Below are 20,653 nucleotides of genomic sequence, written 5' to 3'. Positions count from 1 at the left end.
TCCTCAATTTTTTTCGGAGATTATATTTGACCAAAATTTTCTGAATGTCCTTTTTTTAGTTCCTGGAGCAATTCATTATCCTCAAACAAAAACTTAAAGCTGGATTTTAACATAATTTTCCGTGGCCTTTTTTCTCAGGAAAAAATGCTAAATGACCTTTTTAGAGTTTGGGGTGCTGAACATTCAAGGGTGCAGTTTAACAGTCAATTATTTTAAACGATATATGTATTTAAATAAATACTTTGTTCCATAAACGAATTGTTTGTGCATTTATGTAATGTAAATCTTAGGAAAGAATTCGTTGTAGAGAGTTATTCATATGGTGTTCATTGTTCTGACCAATGCTTGCACCTAATCTGTCAAACAGTAATGCACAAATGATTTGTTTAATAGAATAATTATTTTATACATTGCTCATTTAAATTTTCCTCAAAAATAAACTGTTACGATATTTTTCGGCCTCTACATTGGCTGTAAAGTCACATCCTTTCGGGCTCAAAAATTTCGAACCAGACGAAACCCTCTCGTGGACATTTGAATATGTTCCGCTAATTCGACAACAGTTAAATTGCGTATCTTTTTATTTATATTTTTATTTTGGAAATAAATATATCTATAACGTAAGCTGTTTGAAGAATCTGAGAAGTTTGGTTCAAGAGGGTGATTTTTTTGTAATAAGAAACAATCTCTTTGCGTAACGATATTCACTGAAGCACTTCAGATTTATTTATTTTGTGTCCGTTGAAAATATTTTGCGAACAATTCAATATATTGTAGCGCATGTATGTATTGATGTTTATTTAATAAAAACGACCATTTTGGTGGGGACGCTTCGTGCTAAGAGAAAGAGAGAGTGAATGTTGCCAGTTCTTAGAAGCAGCCGCTTCTCAGGTTGGGCGGTGGTGTGGCAGTACTGGGAACTGTCAGAACGCCGCCAAAATATTAATCGACACACTTTTCTATATTGGTCTATAGTTAAAGATATTATACTATTAATCATAAATTTTAACATTGTGCCATCATTAAAACTTGTTAAAATAGTATATTTAAAAAAAATAAGGCATTTCATAGTTTTATTTAATAAACTATATTTTAAAGCTAAAAATATTTAAATTAAAATTTGGTATTGGACTAATGTAAAATATTCTCATTTCATGCTACTAGTTTTCCATTTAACTCTGGGTTTATAAACCACTTTGTAGCACCTATTATTTAATATATAGTTAAGATTTTAACAAGATCAAGTTTTTATAATATAAAAACAGCTATGTTAAATTAATGTGATCAACAAAAATGTGTTTGTGTAACGATAATTACAAACGCGGAAAAATAAAAATGTGTATATGCAGTGCTTTTTGTAAGCGAAATGGTTCTGGTACGCACATAAAAATACTAAAAAGACACGTGTTTGTAATTTTTAATATTTTAAGAAATGTATAAAAAAAATACAAGTCTATATATATATATATATATATATATTCATCCCTTAGATGGTAAAGAAATTAATTTTTACATAAAAAACGTGTACATGAAAAAGATGCCAGAATAGCAAAAAGCACTTTACATATATATACAAGTATATATGTGTATAAATGTACTATTTAAGCATGGTTTTCCGGTGATTGACAAATAAAATGTATATTAATTGTTTAAATTGCAACACAAACTCCTGGCAATAGAAAGAATCTCTCGAAATCTATCTAAAATGTTTTCTGAATTGAATTTTAAAATAACTTGTCTGATATACCAGAAGTCTGGAAAAATGTGTATTACAAAAAACTCGGCTAGAGACAAATTTAAGGAGAACACGGTGACCATATGCTACTCTTATATATACCTGATATTTACAATTCTTATTATTGACAGTTTAGTGTGTTTTACAAAGTCTGAAAAAAATACAGAATAAGTTTACAAAGGTATTTATTATTTTTTTTTATAAATCACCATGGCTACCACAAATGTATATAGGTAGAACCATGTATTGTTGGCAATTTTCATATTTAACTTACATTTAAGGGTAACCCTTTAAAATACAATATTAAATCAATTGAAGTTATACAACACAAACAATATATTATTTATTAGGAATGACAAATGGTTATTGTAGATTCTGTTGATAAATGTTTTTTAACCCTTAATTGTCCAACGATATTAATTTGGACGAAAATTGTTAGCAACGATTTTCATTAGCAATTTTCGCCCACCATAAAGTGTAGATATTAAATTTATTAATTAAGTTCAATAAAGGGTTTCTTATTTGCAAGTACTAAACATAATCTAATAAATATAAAAAATCTATGTGAATAAAACAATACAACCATTCATTACACAGACTAGCTGAAGCAAGTTATACGTTTATATAATACATCTATAAATCTTTGTTTTAATATATACCCGTTTACATCAACTTATTAATCTTTCAGTTCATATATTGTCCCAAATATAAATGTTTATATATTTATTTTTTAAACAACTGATTATATAAAGAACTGAAAGAATAACAAACATTTTTTAAATATAAAATAAATATGTGTATTAAATTAGCTAAACATTTGTACTACAATATTTCTCTAATAATTTATCGATTATAAAAATATTAAGGAACCAAATCAGACTTGCACAACCTTAAATATAAATGGATGAATAAAAAGGTCATGTGCCTTCATTATCGAAATAAAGAATTTGTGAAAAAAATATAGAAATGTGCAATGTTTTCTACTATTATCAAAGTGCACGTGTGAAGTGTTCAAGTCTAATAAAAGTAAAAAATCGACTATTTGAAATTATTCAGATAATGTTATATTTTTAATCATCACAAATAATGGTCTACACATTCAGATTAGGTTGTTCCAATGTTGTATTTAAAATAAATTTAACCATTTCAAGTAATAATGAGAAGCTAAATTAACAAGATTTGAGAAATTTATGTCTTGACTCAACGTATTGAACAAACATTTTATTATTTTACACGCATATATCTAATAATATAAATTAAAATTTTCGATTGGAGATCTGTAGATTTTTAAAATGCATAATATAATAAGCTATGTCAAGCTAAAGCAGCGCTTTACAAATTCTTCCATAAATAAATTTTGCTACGAGAAATGTAAAGATACACATAAAGTAAATACTAATATGCAAAATTGAAAACTTAATTTATTTATTTAATATATTCTATCTTTTTCTTCCAATGGAATAGAAAAATATTATTTGAGTTTAATTAAAAAAAAATAATACTTGATAAAACAAATAAAATAAGCAAAACTATGAATTAACTATTCTATTGCAAAAAAAATCTGAGATAGTAGCTTTGGTATAATATATAATACTTTTGACATTGTTTCTAAAGCTAATATTCACTGATAATTATTTAACGTCTATTATAAATTACAATCGATTATGAGTTTCATTTTGTGGCGGAACATTTATAATTTACGAAGTTCATAATATACAGAATGCAGTCTAAAAACACTTTAATTTAAATCTCACAATTATTTATCTCAATACATTATTAAATAAAACTGGACGACCTTGAATTAAAAAAATTTAAAATAAAAGTTTTGCTTAAAACACATTTATATACACAATATTCGCAAGACTGAGATTCAAAGCCTTCTCCATTTGATTTACAGATTTTGTACTCAAAACGTTATATATAACGAATCCCTCAGGATTTGAATTTACGATTAACTCAATCGTCATAATCACATATTAGCATCTAGTTTAAACTAATAATACAAAAATACAATTATTAAAATTAAAAGTAAAATACATTCGACAATTTGACGCTGACGCCAAAAACCCTTCATGGTTATAAACCGACCGATACAAAATATTCACAGCCTGATCCGTAAACCAAATGCTATTTAAACAATCATATATACACACATTTACAGCATTATTTATATATGTACATATACAAGAGCGTAAAGACTCGTTAAATTAATAACCATAAATAAAAGTTCAGTCGAATTGCAGTACAGGTATCTCTAATATATCAACAGTTTATTTTACGATGAATATTATATGATGACTAGTACTATAATCCGGTGTTTTTTTATAGAAATATATTTTATTTTATATAGATCAAACCAAAAGTATGATATTTTTATCCCAAAAATTGTCTAGTAAATACAAATTAATTTTTACAAGAAAATAATTTATATATTATTAAAGAAATTTATTTCTGGTCCCTAAGTTAACGAGCTTTAAAGTATTTAAATTTCGAAATGGTTATTTATTGTTAAAGTATATTTGTTATTACATATACGATACACGTACTAGTAAACCACTCGATCATTTCAAAAATAATGTTTTGAATTGAGCGAGTGATTTGTATAGCCAGATAGATTAATATGCAAAATAATAAAGCTAAAAACTGAAATATGGTTTGTATATAAACATGCAGTCCATTTTGAAGACAAAATGTGTAGTTTTATGCTTCAAAGATACGATAAACCGAACAATATGTAAATTTTTAGGGTACTACCGATAAAAACACAATTACAAATGAATTTTCAAAAGTACAATTGATTATAACAAAAAAAAACTAATGATGTTAAATCAGCATAGAATTTTATATATTAACGTATCTTTGCGGCAAAAAACTTGGCTACGACAGAATTATTTTAATTTTGTAAACTTATCTACTTGCTCTCGAATGATTAACATTAGAGATCAAGAGTCGGGGGGGTCATTTTTACATTTTTATAACGGCGTTGATAAAAATTTGTGATCTTGTCAAAAATACTACATACAAAACATCAAAATACAAAGTGTGTTCAAAAAATTTGTCGGAGTATCTACACGAATAAATATAATATTTGTATAAATGTATATACATTATAAGCATTAATTACATACATTACAAGCATTACCTTCAAAGTTACGTTCAAAAAATTTACACATTTGAAGGCACAATTGAAACGATTCGCCACCTTGTGTAGCTCCGACTCGAGCAGTTTGACTATTCGATAACTTTTTGAACAAGCCTCGTATATTTTACAAAATTTTACATTTGGTATTTTACAAAAGTCACTGCCAAATTAAATATTGAAACTTAATCTCTGAGCAAAGTATGAATACTGGAATTTAATACCACAAACCTAATTGGGATTTTCAAACATTCCTTCATGTTGTGATCGTATATAAGTCAAGATGTTTTATTCATTAAATATGTAACATTATCTAATAGTTCTGATTACCATTAATAATTGAAAATCAAAGTTATATGTAATATATTCCGTTAAATCTACTTTGCTCAGATAGTTTAATTTAATTTGGTGTTTTTTGAACACAAATCAATTCAATATCTAAAAAATTTAAAACACCATATCAACGATCGACCATTTCTATAAAAGACCCTGATTCATATAGGACGTTTAAAAACCGACGGTTCCTAAACACACACTCGGCGCCATGGCGATATTATTAAATCTGATAGCTTTTGTGAATTATTCGTCTCGATCTTCTTGCTCCATGCTATCGCAGATTGATAGATTGTCATGCTGCACGATTGTCTTGTCGCATAGCACGCAGTCGAACTTTTCGAAGGTGGTCAAGTTGAACGGGTTCTTGAGGATGCCCAGTTGGATGCCGAGTTTAACGCACGTGTTGTTGTAGCAAACGAAATGGAAATTTTCAGGCGCCTCAAAAATTAGCACGACCGAGGAACCCATGGAGAAGTAGCCCATCTCCTCGCCCCTATGAAGCTCTAGCGGCTGCTGGAACCAAATATGGTCTTTGTTGCGTCGCTTCATTTTGTTGGTGGTAAGAGTGGGATCTCCATGAACCGAGATAGAACCAACGTTTGTCGCACCTAAAAGATGAAAATAATTACATTTAATATTATAAACTATTAATAGCATATTGATTAAATATAACGACTTTATCTGTATCTGTATATTGATCATCATAAGAACACTAAATCGTGATTAGTTAAAAAGTTAAATTTAACTGCGATAAAATAAACAATGCACCGCAGATGACTAAAAAAATCGCCACACACTGATTCTTGTGATGATATAATATAAGATATGACAAAATTCGTCTCTTCCGTTTAAAAAGTGTTTTAAACGGAAGAGACGAATCCTATCCTATAAACGGTTGCGCGCTTCCCGCTCTCCGTGCTATATTTCAAAAATGGTTAATCATATTAACAAACTTGTAGAAAATTTTATTTTCTACAAGTTTTGTGAAACATCTAATGACATGCAGTGCAAAATTTCAATTTTCTATCTTTCATTCCGAGGTTATATCTTTATTTGACTGGACTATATAAAAATGTGCGATGTGCAAAAAAAATGAAAGAAAACAATGTTCAGAGTGTAATATAGGATTGCATGAAAGAATGACATAAATAAATTCTACTATTAAATATATTTTTATTTTAAGCACCATATGCCATGATCCCTGATTAAAAAAATTATAAAAATCTACTTTTTAAAGCTGTAAAGTGTTTTTATTTCGTTAGAATATATTATTGAGCCCATTTTTCAGTAAAAAAGAACACATATTTATATCCCAAAAATAATTTTAAAAAAATCTGGCAGGTAATAGGTTAAATTAATAAGTGATGCAGAAGATCATCAATAGCTTAGCGCCGGTTTACCCGACAGCCTTGGTAAGGGTCGTAGTTAGTTATCTTCCCTAATTTTTATCAGAATTATAACGAAATTTTCATTACCAACTGCAGTATAGCTGAAGAACCCATGCTTCCATTTTCCAGTATAAACGACCCGTTCGTTAGTCGCCAGCAGTTTAGGAAACCATTTCGTGACTATTGGAGATACTGATAAAAGCCGGCCGTGGAAGTGAGAGCGCTCCAACACTTCCCAATCGCAGGGCGAGTGGAACCTAGAGATTAGCAAATTAGCCATTAACTTTATTTAAATTAAATTAAGAACATCGTAACTTATCAGGTTATTCATTAAATGTACCTGTGATAATCACCAGGAGCCAAATAAAACACGCATTGGTACAATCTTGAGTTGACGTTTGGGTCTCTTCTGTGGTGCAAAACTGGTTGATATCCAAGAAATGTATTCATGTGATAGTCTAAGCCTTTAACCTGTATTTAAAATAAGCAAACGTGAATACATCGCTTCAAAAGTTACACGTATTAATAGATCAACATATTCAAACGGAACTACATTCTTTCAAATACAAACAACTTAGGAATTTATTTTGTATCTATTCTAATAATAAGAAATTGTAACATATGGAAAGACTGTTTGTATAAATATCTCAAAACAAAGCTTTGTTAATTGCTATTGCCGGGTGTTTAAATGTATATATCTGAGGCTTTGTTATATGACATCTAAATATCACAGTCATAGTTTACTTTAAAAGATAAACATCAATTATGTCACGAGTTATAATCTAAAATATAAACAAATCACCTGTCTTATTTGTTTTCCAAACATTGGGCCGCAGTGTACGAGTGTTCCGTCACACGGAACGACTAAACATCCTGAGGAGGTTATGGTCCTGGTGTTATCTTTTAAATTCCTTTAGAAAGAAAGCACAATTGTCACGATAATATTTTTTATACAAATATAAGTAATACGCAACACTTTCATACCTGGTAAAAAATGACACGAGTGTCGGGTAGTGATTCAGAGGATATTGTATCTCTTCTAAATTTACATTAAACAATTTGCAGTATAAGCCATAAACTAGTATTCGGAACATTTTAGGTACATACATAGCTGAAACAAAATGTAGAGTAAGAACTGATAGGCGGACATATGGATATAAAACGCAAACGCAAATTACGCATGCTTAATTTATTTGGCGTAGTTTATAATATTAGAAGCGCAATATTTAATAATTTATTAACACAATGCACTAGTATCATCGCTGTAATACCATTGATGATTGATATGCAATTTATATTTTAAGTATGTACTTTACCTGCTAGTATACCACAACATCTGCTCAATATACGCCAGGGCACTAAGCAATATATGCAGATCTGAAAAAATACAATATTATTTCTTTTTCTTTCCGGAAAGATCATATTTTCTTCAAATTTTTAATAATCTCTTAAACTTTTAATATTGAATAAGTATGCATTAACTTATGTGAATATCTCATTGACTCACCTGTAACTTTTTGGACTTCTTACACGAGATCAGCTTCATCAGATATCCTTTAAATATCCACCATATGAATATTATCAACGAGCTAGCGATAAAGAAGATTTCTTGCAGAAACGTAACGTCCCAACCGATCCAAGAGCCAGCCATCAAATACATAAGCGAAAATGCACATAGCAACTTGAACACCTTGTAAATTTGATAGCCATCGACGTTGTCTACAGGCACGTTCTCGTCTGCATCAAAATCAATCGTCAAATTAATTTAAGGCAAAAAGCAAAAAATAACATATAGACTAATCGTCGGATAATATTTTTATTTCATTTACAAAAATCTTTAAGATTCTTGCAGTCAGCGCTAATAGGTTTTTTCCTCTAATTGAAATTTTTTTTACATAATACATTAATAAAATATATTTAAAATGAGCTTTATTTTTATTGTAAGTCAATATGATAATTTGACGTAAAACAATGTCTTTTTTCTCGGGAGCATTTACAACAAGCTTCAACCCTCCATCTCTTAACATTTCTATACAGTAGCGTTATAAAGTTTTTATATTTTGTTTGCCGCGCGCCATTTCTATGTTAATAACTAGTGAATAAATAATTATAGCGATGACCTCGGTAGCTTACAGTCAGAGCTTAGGGAGGTAGATAATAAACCAAAATAAAATGGATTTAGTGATGGTGATCATTGATTCTGAAATAAAAAAATTGGTAATGAAAATTTAGAAATGCCACACAATCCATAAAAAAATACTATAATAACTAACTAGGATTAAAGAAACAGCTAGAGATGAATTTGAAAAATCCCACAAAGTCGTCAGTCAATAGGTCGTGGGAATGTAAGAAATATCATAAGTCCAAACACCAGGAAGGACATTGATAAAAATTTAGATGAAGTAGTGGTAGTAGATGCAGTTCTACATTATAGATTACAGCACAGTTGCTACTGTGTTAGGTTATGAATTATTTTATTATTTTCTATAGCATTAACGTTTCGTTTTCTTAGGCTAACCTCTATATATATATATATATATATATATATATATATATATATATATATATATATATATATATATATATATATATATATATATATATATATATATATATATATATATATATATATATATATATATATATATATATATATATATATATATATATATATATATATATATATATATATATATATATATATATATATATATATATATATATATGTATATATAGAAATGGATTGATCAAAAACTTATACAGTAACAATATCTAAAAAAGAAACATTTTAATATTTTTAATGAATATTATAATTTCTATATTTCAATATCTTGCTCCATTATATTTTTTACTTTACTTTTTACCTCTATTTAATCTTCAACCAATTTAGAATTTTACTCACCTTAATGAATTCTAATCTTGTTTCAGTTTAACGATGCAAGATTAAAAAATAAATAAAAAAAAAAGCAACACTTTTTCTAAATAAATTCAAAGTAAAAAGATCCACTGATCCTCTTATAATATTTTGATATGATTGATCATAGATTGATAATGTATCAACTTATGATCATCTGAATGTTTATAAAATGTCTACCTATTTTTATGTGATTTATGCTCTATTCTCACAGATAGATAGACACTTTATAATTACCCGGAATATAAGTAATATTAAGAGTGCACATTGAGATTTGTGTTGATGGTTATTAATAGCAAAGCGTATGATGTAAAAGTTTCCATGCAAATAAAATTAATGGATTTGACTAATTTTCATTTGAATCAAGCAATAAACTACAGGCGGCCCTCGACTTTCGCACATAATTGGTTCCTGAAAATGTGTGCGAATGTTGAATGTTCGAAAATAGAGGGAAGTAAAAAAAATTGAATTTGTGTGTATTTTAAAATATTTATTTATCAAGTAAATATAAGATGTTTAAGAGGCGTTTAAGAGATATTTTTAAGTGTGGTTTGCGGGCGTTTCCTTTGAAAAGTTATCAAGAGTTAACTATTTTCCACTATTCTTTTTCTTTTCTTCATATAGTATTTTATAACATGCTATGTCTTTATTGATTGCCCTACGCACTTGAGATATGCGTTCACCATTGGGATCACAATCTTCCATAATATTTAAAAATTTATCAAGATGCGTGAAGGCTTCATTCATATTTTTCATTGTTAAAGAGTATTCCAAAAATAAGTGTCTCACCTACATTAAATATTTAGGTAGAAGAATATTCTCCATCTTCAATAATTTTGGATAATTAGGAAATAAATTATTTTGCAGCATCTTTATCCAGTAAATTTAATATAATGAAAAGAATACCTCATTTTAAAATTTTAAGACCAACCGTTACTTGCTTGAAAAACCGTTATAATTTTTTTTTTAATCTATCCTTCCAATCTTTGTGCAAACTAAGAGCTTTTGCTTGAATAATTGAAATACTCAGAGGGAAATCTTTTTGATGTTGGTCATCGATGATGACAAAGATTTTACTATTTAATCCATGTTTTTTTGGAAAACTATCTTTAAAGATTGTGGAAATATATCTTAAATTTCCACAATTTTAAATGTATTCCTTAATTATATTTTTATTTTGCAAAATTGAACATATCCTAGACCTGTTTGTATCATACGAACGTCCGATTGAAGCATGAAGAGTCATTAATTTATTTTTGTTCGTATCAACACTGAAGTTTTTCCGTTTCCCATTCAAGTTTATAATTTTTTTTTTTTTTTAATTTTAATTTAAAAAAAACGTTTTTTTTTTTCAAAATGCGCGAAATAGCAAATTGTGCGAAAGTCGAACGTTCGAAAGTCGAGGGCTGCCTGTATTGCGATAAAAATATTTATCAGATAAACAATAAAAATAAATAATTTATCTCATAGTTATTTAAACTTTTTTTTTTAAATAGTTGATTTATAAGTCTGGTATGACCAAATGTCACTCATTATCTAACTGACAATTAGTGAGTAGTTGTTAAACGAAGTTAAATGATAAAGCATTGTTTTATATCGTAAACTGCGACACATACTTTTATATTTAACAAATTATATTCAACTATATAAAAAATACACATTGTAGCGAGTGTTTACTTGATAACAATAAGTTCAACGTAGCGATAATGATAATAATTTAATGAACAATGTAAACTATATATGGATTTATTTTAATTTAGCGATTGGTAGCATTTATTTTATTAGGTGTAAAAATGAGTTTTCGTCTTTTATTTCTACGACTTTGATACATGAGCGATTGACAAACCCCATAAATGATGGATGACACTGCATTTGTTATGAGTAAAACGACACCAAGAAGTTGATTTATTCAGTACTTGGTCAACACGCGGATCCTATTGGTGTTGAAAGATTAAACTAAAGTGAATCAGCGATCTGTCATTCGTTTTTTTAATAGTGAAGAGATGAAACATTGAGATACATCGGCAAATGAAAGTTACATATGGTGATGCATGTCTGTCACTCTAGCGAGTGTATGAGTGGATCAGAAATTTTCAAAGCAGTGTGAATTTTATAGTAGACTTTTCTCGACTAACTCAAGTCATTCATCCTTTTTGGGGAGTGACATTTTGTTTTTTTTTTGTTTTCAGAGTTGATGAAATAATTCTCTCTTTTGGAGAGAATAAAAGAGTTGACATATATCACAAATGAAGCTGTTGATGCAATGTTCAATGATCTTATTTTCTCTCAACCCTTTGTAGTCCAGTTTTTTTAATAAGTGTTACCCCAAGCACAAGCCATTTTTAATGAATATATTTAATTAAATAATTTAATGATCATTATATATATACATATATTTAAAAAAACTATTTCTTCTATATTATATTAAATAAATTCTATCTTGGGAGAATCAACTTTAGAAGTTAAATTATGTTTATAATATAAATAGTAATAAAGTAATTTAAAAAATATAAAATATTTTTTAATCGAAATAATTTTTTTTATTGAAATTTAAATTTTATAATTGAATGTAATTTAATTGATATTAATTTAAGAAATGTACTAATATTAATCTTAATAGATTATAAATATTATTTATAAGAATTGTTTTACAATTTTTTTTATTATTATGTTATGTAGATTTATTTATATTAAATTAAGACCATCGTAACCTAATAGGTTATCTCGACAAAATTAAATGATACGAACACATAGCTGATATTAAGCAGTTCAATGTGCAATGCCAGCATATTAAGGAGTCGGATGGCCACAGCCATAGGTGAGCCGGAAAGTGCGAACGTCCTAGCTTCAACGGCCATCAAAAGAGGACGTGATCGTGATTCTCGAAGACGTTCTGGAACTCAAAACTGGAATTCCTCGAGAATAGCTGGATTGTCGACAGCACCCTTCAGTAATTTGAAGAAATGCTTAGCGATATACAACTTTCTGATTCCAAAAAACTCCTAAAAGAAAGGATAATAACCATATGTCCCTTTATAAAGGTATATTAAAAATCTTTTTTACTAAAAGAGAATATTTGGTTATTCAGGGATTCCAAATTATAGATCCCGATTCAAGAATGCTACGAACTAAGGTGTCATATAGGACGCGAATAACTGACAGATTATCAAAGTGAAAGGCGTTCCTCATAACAAAGCCGGGCATCTTGGAAGATTTATCACAGATGTCGTGTATGTGTAGAGAAAACCTCCATTTGCTCTCAAAAGTGATTCTAAGATCTTTAGTGGAAGTTTCTCTAATCAAAATGTTCCCACTGAGCGAACGGAATCGAGAAAATGACACAGTATGGCACTTTCCGACACTAAAGGGCAGACGGTTAACGGAAGCCTATCTCCATAGAGAGTCTAAATCACTGTAGAGAGGAGTCGGCAACAGATTGAATGCATTTATACAATTTTAAATCATCTGCATACAGAAGAAAATTTGTAACTGCCGTATTTATGTTATTAATAAATAATATAAAGAGCAGAGGGCCCAGGTTGGACCCTTGAGGAACCCCCGAAGGGGAATAATATGGAAATATGACCTGCCAGTAAAAAAACAAATATCCAATATCCAAGTATTATTAACACAATACACTAATATCATCGCGTATCATTACGTATCAAAACCCAAAAAAATTGGTACATAACTATTTGCAAAAAATATTATACTGACTTCTTTTGGGACGAATGAGAATAATCTATGACTTCAAATCAAATCAAAACAACGTGGACTTCTAAGTAAAATAACATTTAAAGTTTTTAATTCATAAAAAGTGAAAGAAAATACTTTGTATTTTATGAAAATTAGAAAAAGACCAAGACTTATACGTAGACCTATTAAACAGTTAATATTATAGAATACTAGTAGTGAATTGTATATATGTAAATGAGCAGTTTCCTGTATTCTCTTATATTATAATTAGATACAAAATAAATCTTAAATTTATTCGCAATATATAATATAATAAATAATATCTAGATAAAAATCTATAATAATAATTACTATAATATTTTAAATTAATATTCATCCTGATTCCAAACTACATATTATATATGTATGTTGAAGAGATGCAATAAATAAGCTTCTGTAAAAATAAAAATATAATATTTTCTCAAACAATATAGCTAAAAATACATTCTTAAAATACAACATAATATATACATATATTAGTAGTAGTTTATGACATTTTAATATGTAGATAAGATAAGAGTTATCCTGTATGAAATAAGAAAATTATAACAATGTGATGTATATAATACAAATAAACCACAATAGTATGAAAACAATATTAAAAACACGTCATCAGAATAAAGAGCAAGAAAAGGGATAGAGTACAAACTTGAAAATCTAAATGTACATAGTAATAACGTATCACATGCGATCCGAAGATAGCATACTGATATTAATATACATATGTATGTATATATAAATATATTTTAGCAGTATGCAAAATTTAATAATATTGTTAATATTAATTATGATTAAATCAAACTTGGTTAACATTGTGTCATTCAACACTCAAAATATATACATATATATACATATTTTTATATACTTATGTACTTATATAAAAACATTCAATAAACGTTTGGTGATCTGCATACCGCTTTTCCGTAACCTGCTAAACCGCCGGCGTTTAATTTTAGATTTTCCTCAGTACGATCCCTGATCAAAATATATAAAAACCTTAGTGCTACATAGAATGTTATCAATGATGGGCAGACCAGTTGGGCGTTTTTTGACGTGGAGATTAGCTCACCTGATTGGTCGCAGTTCAGAAAGGATCCCTTGTGATCCAGGATGTCCAAATACTTAATCTTATTCATATAGCTGGAAAAGAAAAAATACATATGGTTAATAAAAGAGACATGAATGTATAACAAATTGATCTTCAATTTCGGTTCAGAGTTTGATAAGGAAACAAATTGCAATATTCCAACCGCATTTGGTTAAAGATGCAACAATTAGAACCGCAAACATCATTGCATAGCTGCAGCAATTGATACCAATCACAGCTTGTCAACCAAGTAATTGATGTTGAATACAGTTGTCAGTCAAAGTATTTTATAAGAGGATTTGAATTTGTTTCTATCTAAGTTTTAGATTATATATAGCCACATGAAATCATATCGAATAGTCTCGAAAGTAACTAAAACTGATTTCAAATAAACAAATAGTGAAAAAAATATCTCACTATAACAATTTATAAAAAAATAAACGGAGATAAAAATTGTATGAATGGTTTCAACACAACATGGAAAAAGAGTTGATGGTGTAGAACAGCAATTATAACTTTACCCCGTCCCCCCTCGCAAATAGATTAGTAAGTGGTAGTAAAGTATATTGTGATAGTAGCATTATGTGATTAACTCTCTTCACGAAAAAATGAGACAACAAACGCTTTTATGCTAATGATTATACATTCACATACAACATATCTGTTATCCTACATTATCAGTGGTGGATCAAACTATTCGGAGACCACAAGTGCAGCATAAATTGGGCTATACATGTGTTTATATGTATATAAAAATTAGCAATAATTCTGTGATCTATTTCGATTATTCTTAAATTTTAATGTAATATATATATCTGAAAAATAATGAATTTTTTAGTTAGGTACCTAAAAATTTGTTGAAAACATCATAAATTAACTATGTGTTGAAATAAGAGAAAAATTTATATGTATGGTAATTGATGATAGTGGAGTTTTAATGTAAATCCACAAATAGCTTTATCACAAAAGCAAATATCCTATCTGTATAAATTCACTAGATAAATTTTCTTACATTTCGTAAACATTTTTTTTCAGGTGGCCTCGCGAGGCTCCATGGAGTAATCTTAGCAAAAAAGTAAAAAATGCGTAATATTTATATATTGTTATGACCCTGAATAATATAATTATGATCAAACTATAAATAAAATTCTGACTGAGAATTGATTTTTATTCTGACCCACAGTTGATGTAAACTCTGAATATTTAATTTGTTGCCATACTATTTTTATAATATCATATTATTTTTATTTTTAATGGTAAGGAGAGAGGAAAACAACATTTTAAGTTTTGTTACTGGTTAGTATATATTATTAAGTATATTTTAATTTCAGCTATTTAAGTGTAATCTAGCAATATACAATTCTGTGGCAACCATTTGTAACGCCAACTCGTTTCTCGGAACAAGATAAAAACATGCCGATGGAAATTTTTGATAGTATATTTTGATTTAGTTCTGAGAACACCCCTCTTCTCTGCCAAATGCCAGATAACAGATTCGAGCCACGGTCGGGCAGTAATATTTTAGATCATAGAGCGCCTACGCTCTCGGGCTCGTCGCCGGGGCTTGGCCCTTGGCTCGTCGTGCCTTCACAGAAGGCATCCACAGCATACCCATCAGCTTAAGAGCTGTATCCGAGGGTATTAGGCCTCTTAAGAGCCGACCCACCCCAAGAGCCAGTACCACTACGTCATTCAGAGGATCGATGACGTCAGAGCGCGCCTCGCTTGCCGTGTAGTCCGTGTCCTCGAGTACCGAATTCCCAGTGGCATATTAGCCAGTATTTCTATGTTAACATGTATGTATTTATAACTAAAAACTCAAATAAATACGTTTTTGTATTTAAAAGCTGAAATAAAATAGCTTTGGTGAAGTGAGTCGAAACAACAAAGAATGAGAGAAATTCGAAATGATTCGTTAGGTCATCAGACGAAATATAGAGAGCGGCAAAAGACTCTCAAGTCTAGACGTATCGCCGTACATGTACGGCGGTCGATCTTTCACTGTTTTAAATAAAGAACATTATATTTATATATTATTTTTATTATTATTTTGATTTAATGTAAATCATTTTTATATAAAATAAATAAACATAACAAAAATTTATATATTAATTTTATGAAAAAAATTGGGAGCCTCTGAATTGATATAAAAAATCCGCAAAAGCCAAATAATATATAAAAAATATATAAAATAAATTAACGAAATTTAATAAAAGAATCAATTATTAAAACATACTAATACAAAAAAGTGGTAAAATAAAGCATCAAGCAATTAAGAATCACTGATGTTTTTCTATAATATACTAGAAATGCAATATAAAATAATAATAAATAAATAACAACAGAAATAATCATACGTTTTTGAGCAAAAATTTCCAACGTGCCTTTTTTTAGCTCCCCCAGCATTCTTAAATGAACAAACATTTCTGGGATGTTTTTTTTATCTTCCACTAGACATATTTATTCGAAATAAACAAAAATGTCTGAGGTGACCTTTTTTAGCTGTCCCGATTTATAGCTTCATAATTATGGTAATCCTAGTTAAATGTAAAATAAATAAAAATGTATTTTTTTTTTTTGTAGTTTATGTGGGGAACACAATAACAGCCATAGTTCCAAAACTATCAATATGAAATTTGTTCTAAAAGTAGATCTTATGAATATTTTAGCATAGCGAACCTGAACCGCCATTTTGTTTCAATCTGGCGACGATTCAAAACATTTAAAAAACTCATTTAGAAAATCTGAGAGAAGAAAGTCAAGAGATTGAAAATGTTATACAATAGAAATTAAAGTAAAATATATAAATTAAAAAAAATATGTTTTTAGCCCTTTGAGTGGTTTCGTTGTACATGTCGATTGTGGTCGCCTGGTGGTCGATTTTTCAATGCTGTGAGGTACCATATAGTTATATATTTAAATACATAACTAGGGCTTTTTTGTCACGTAACCCGGTGGAATGGTTACGGCACCCTTTTTAAGGTATTTTTACTGTTTCAAAAGCAATTGTTTCTGAATACACGTGCGTAGCGATTGAAAACGGCGTAACATTTTATTTTTACGTATATATGACGTCATTATTTTCATTTCCCTTATTTTTAAGTGTAAAAATATAGCCCTGAGTTAAAAAATGAAAGAAAATTTCAACCGAAAACAATACAACAGAATATATGGAAATATTGATAACGACGACAGAAAATATGATGATTCTGAATCATCTTAAGCTGATTGATGGATTGAAAATATCTAGCAAACCCATCGGGGTATCATTTTAAAATATGGTAGAATATTATTTTTTAATACAAATAAAAACATTTAAAAAATAATAACAGAAATCCGCAAAAACTGATTTTTATTCTGGAATGAAAACCGGATTATTTTTTTAATTGAACTGGAACGAAAACCGGAACCAGAAAAATATCGGTTTGATGCCCTGCGAAAAACTATTGAGTTTGTTGCAGCACAGTTGCTAATGTGCCGTTTTTTATATTGAGATACAAGTAAAAAAAACTAAACATATATTGATATGTAGTATTTTAATGTAAAATACACTTATGAATCATACTTATACTATCGACCGTCACGGTGTGTTAAATCATCATTTTCAACGGCGTGTAAATGTTTATGTGAATTTAATCAATATAATTTGCAGTAGCCAATAACCAAATCAGATACGCCTTTTGTAATATACTTTTTAACTATAAATAATATAGTATATAATTGACTGAAATTAAAAAAAACGGTTTCCATAAAAAAGAGGTCAAGACAATTATAGGGGTTGGGTGGACAGTGTCTTGGCGTAGCAGAGGTCTTTCACTTAAGTGAATCAATTATGCATCAGCATTTATGTTCTGACAATCAATGGACAGTTTTACAATAAAGTGAGCCACAATGATTGGAGCAAATAATTTACTCTATAACAATGCGGTGGTTTTTATTTAATTACTAATATAGGAAATCATAAAAAATAAGTATAAATTAATGTCGAATATACAGTAATTTTATTTTTATTTACAAAAATAGATATCAAAAATGTTCGTTGCAAATTATTTCTAAAAAAAATCGATGTTTTGTATGATATTTTCACAGTAAATCCAGTTATAGTAATACATAGGAGTATTAGTTAATCGCAACAACCATTATACACTACTACGAGCATTATTAAATCTTTTTAATATAATATTACATAATAAAATTATAAATTCTTGAATTTCATAAACGTGCTATATATTTTGGCAGACAGTTTCGCAAAGATGTTTTATGTAACTATGTCTAATTACTATTGTAGCAAAAAACTACTGTATTATGACATGATCAGTGTTAAATTGATTCTTAAATACACATGTATGTATGTATACATGAGAATCATTTGTTATATTTGGGCCACCCTTTGCAGCTGCAACTTTACAGGTATAAACCCAATACCTTGCAGCGTTTAAAACACATAAAAAAAACATACTTTAAAAATAAAAATATATAGACGAAAAATTCGGATAAGTTGATTAAAATTTGAAGTGCTATATCAACAAAGGTAATATGCTCTGTAATGGAAATAGTGTTGACATCAAGCACCATAATATCTATAAAAACCAAGACGGTTATGTAAATACACGTGTACACGTGTATCAACTAGGTTAGGTCAGCTTAGTAATATTATTTTTATACTATATAAACGAGAAATATGTAACACATGTGAGATATAATAGTATATTACATTTAAGGAGAGAACGTTTGAAAAAACATGTGATTTGCGTTTAACTAATCAAAGCTAATAAAGACATCTATTGATGGAATTATATCGAAGAGTTTTCAGATATAAATTAAATTAAATCACTACAATAGTCATCAATCGTAATCAGAGCTATACTCGTGATGTTACGTGATAAGACATGCAATTTTTGCAATATGTTGCTATCAATGGTGAACGAATATACATATAATAGATTGTTATTTGATAATTTTAAATAACAATATATTTTGTACACGACCTTCGTGTGTGATTGATACATATGTACATATATACATAACCGTAGACTTTTATGTAATATATGTCTATATATGATATATATTAGATTATGTCACATAATGTTGATTTTTCAATTAAAAAACAGCTTCATTGCTGTCGTCTATTGCGTCTGTGCTAAATCTTTTTTTGTAGTGTTAGTATAAAGCAAGGATTGAAAGTATAAGTAGGAAGAATCAGTATTTTTTGGAGAAACGGATCACTAAATAAATCTCTCACATAAAGAGATTATAAATTAGCATGCATTTTTTATCCCCTCTAAGGATATCTCAAATGTAGCTGTTGATTTTTTATTTCCAGTTACAACCATGTAAACACAATCAACAACTACTGTCATATTATTAATTATAAACGATTTATATATGTATGTATGTCACTATGGACAACTATTTAAATTATTAGTCACAATATTCATCCATGGGATTAGGAAAATCTAGGAGAACCTAATCTGTGATGTTCGATCGGAATTATAATTATATAATAAGCATTAAATCCGATCTCTCAAACATGATACAATTTTAAAAAACACTGTGCAAGGAATGAAAATTATCACAATAATATTTAATTCCATATTACGGCTGGACTACTTTCCTTCGTCCTAGAAAGTAGCAAATGTAATAATGATACCAAAAGCAGGAAAACCACTCGATAAAACAACGTCATATAGACTGATAAGGCTTTTATCTGTGTTGTCAAAAATATTCGAAAAACTGTTACTTCAATTATATAAACTCGATAATTGAAGAGAAAAGTATTATTCCAGATCACTAATTTGGATTCAAAAATCAGATGAGATTATAGAGCAAGTCAATAGGATTAAAAAAAATCAGCAATGATTTTAAGTCATTTATCAGTCAGGCTTTTGACTAAGCTGCTCTATAAGATAAAAGTAAACCTGTCGAATAAAATTTACAAAATATTAGAATCCTGCATAAGAGATAGATACTTTCGCGTGAAAGCCAACTCGGAGTGCACAGAGCTGAAAGAAATCAAATCCGTGCCACAGGGAAGTACCTAATATATACAGCTGATCTCCTAAAGATAGGTTCAGCAACAATAGCGACATTTGCGGACGATACAGCTGTGATCGCTTCTCATCATGACCCATTGAAAGCGTCAGAAAAACTCCAGATACCTTCAGAGAAAACTTGGACAATGGAAGCAAACACGACATGTTGACATTGAATAAAAATACCTGCCCAAATGTTTCGTTAAATGGTCAAATATTACAACAAAAAGAAGAGGTAAAATACCTGGGAGTATATCTGGACAGAAGACTCACATGGCGGAAACATA

At 28.9% G+C, this 20,653-nt stretch overlaps 1 protein-coding gene across 1 annotated transcript in view; it reads right to left on the bottom strand.

Annotated features, from left to right (window-relative positions):
- Positions 1-1,903: 1,903 nt before the first annotated feature.
- Positions 1,904-20,653, bottom strand: part of LOC148234502 (phosphatidylserine decarboxylase proenzyme, mitochondrial-like) — a 28,464-nt gene continuing 9,714 nt past the window's right edge. Inside the window, exons 2-9 of the mRNA XM_088188083.1 lie at positions 14,317-14,387; positions 8,106-8,335; positions 7,915-7,975; positions 7,583-7,709; positions 7,401-7,509; positions 6,939-7,069; positions 6,686-6,855; positions 1,904-5,818 (exon numbers count right to left, since the gene is read on the bottom strand). Of these exons, the coding sequence (XP_088044209.1) occupies positions 5,454-5,818; positions 6,686-6,855; positions 6,939-7,069; positions 7,401-7,509; positions 7,583-7,709; positions 7,915-7,975; positions 8,106-8,335; positions 14,317-14,387 (1,264 nt within the window). The 3' untranslated portion in view covers positions 1,904-5,453. The remainder of the gene's footprint in view (positions 5,819-6,685; positions 6,856-6,938; positions 7,070-7,400; positions 7,510-7,582; positions 7,710-7,914; positions 7,976-8,105; positions 8,336-14,316; positions 14,388-20,653) is intronic.

The sequence above is a fragment of the Plectrocnemia conspersa genome, unplaced genomic scaffold (assembly GCF_051122295.1).
Source record: "Plectrocnemia conspersa isolate PC_06_02 unplaced genomic scaffold, ASM5112229v1 ptg000006l, whole genome shotgun sequence".
Taxonomy (NCBI): Eukaryota; Metazoa; Arthropoda; class Insecta; order Trichoptera; family Polycentropodidae; genus Plectrocnemia; species Plectrocnemia conspersa.
This window is presented reverse-complemented; position numbering and strand designations above follow the sequence as displayed.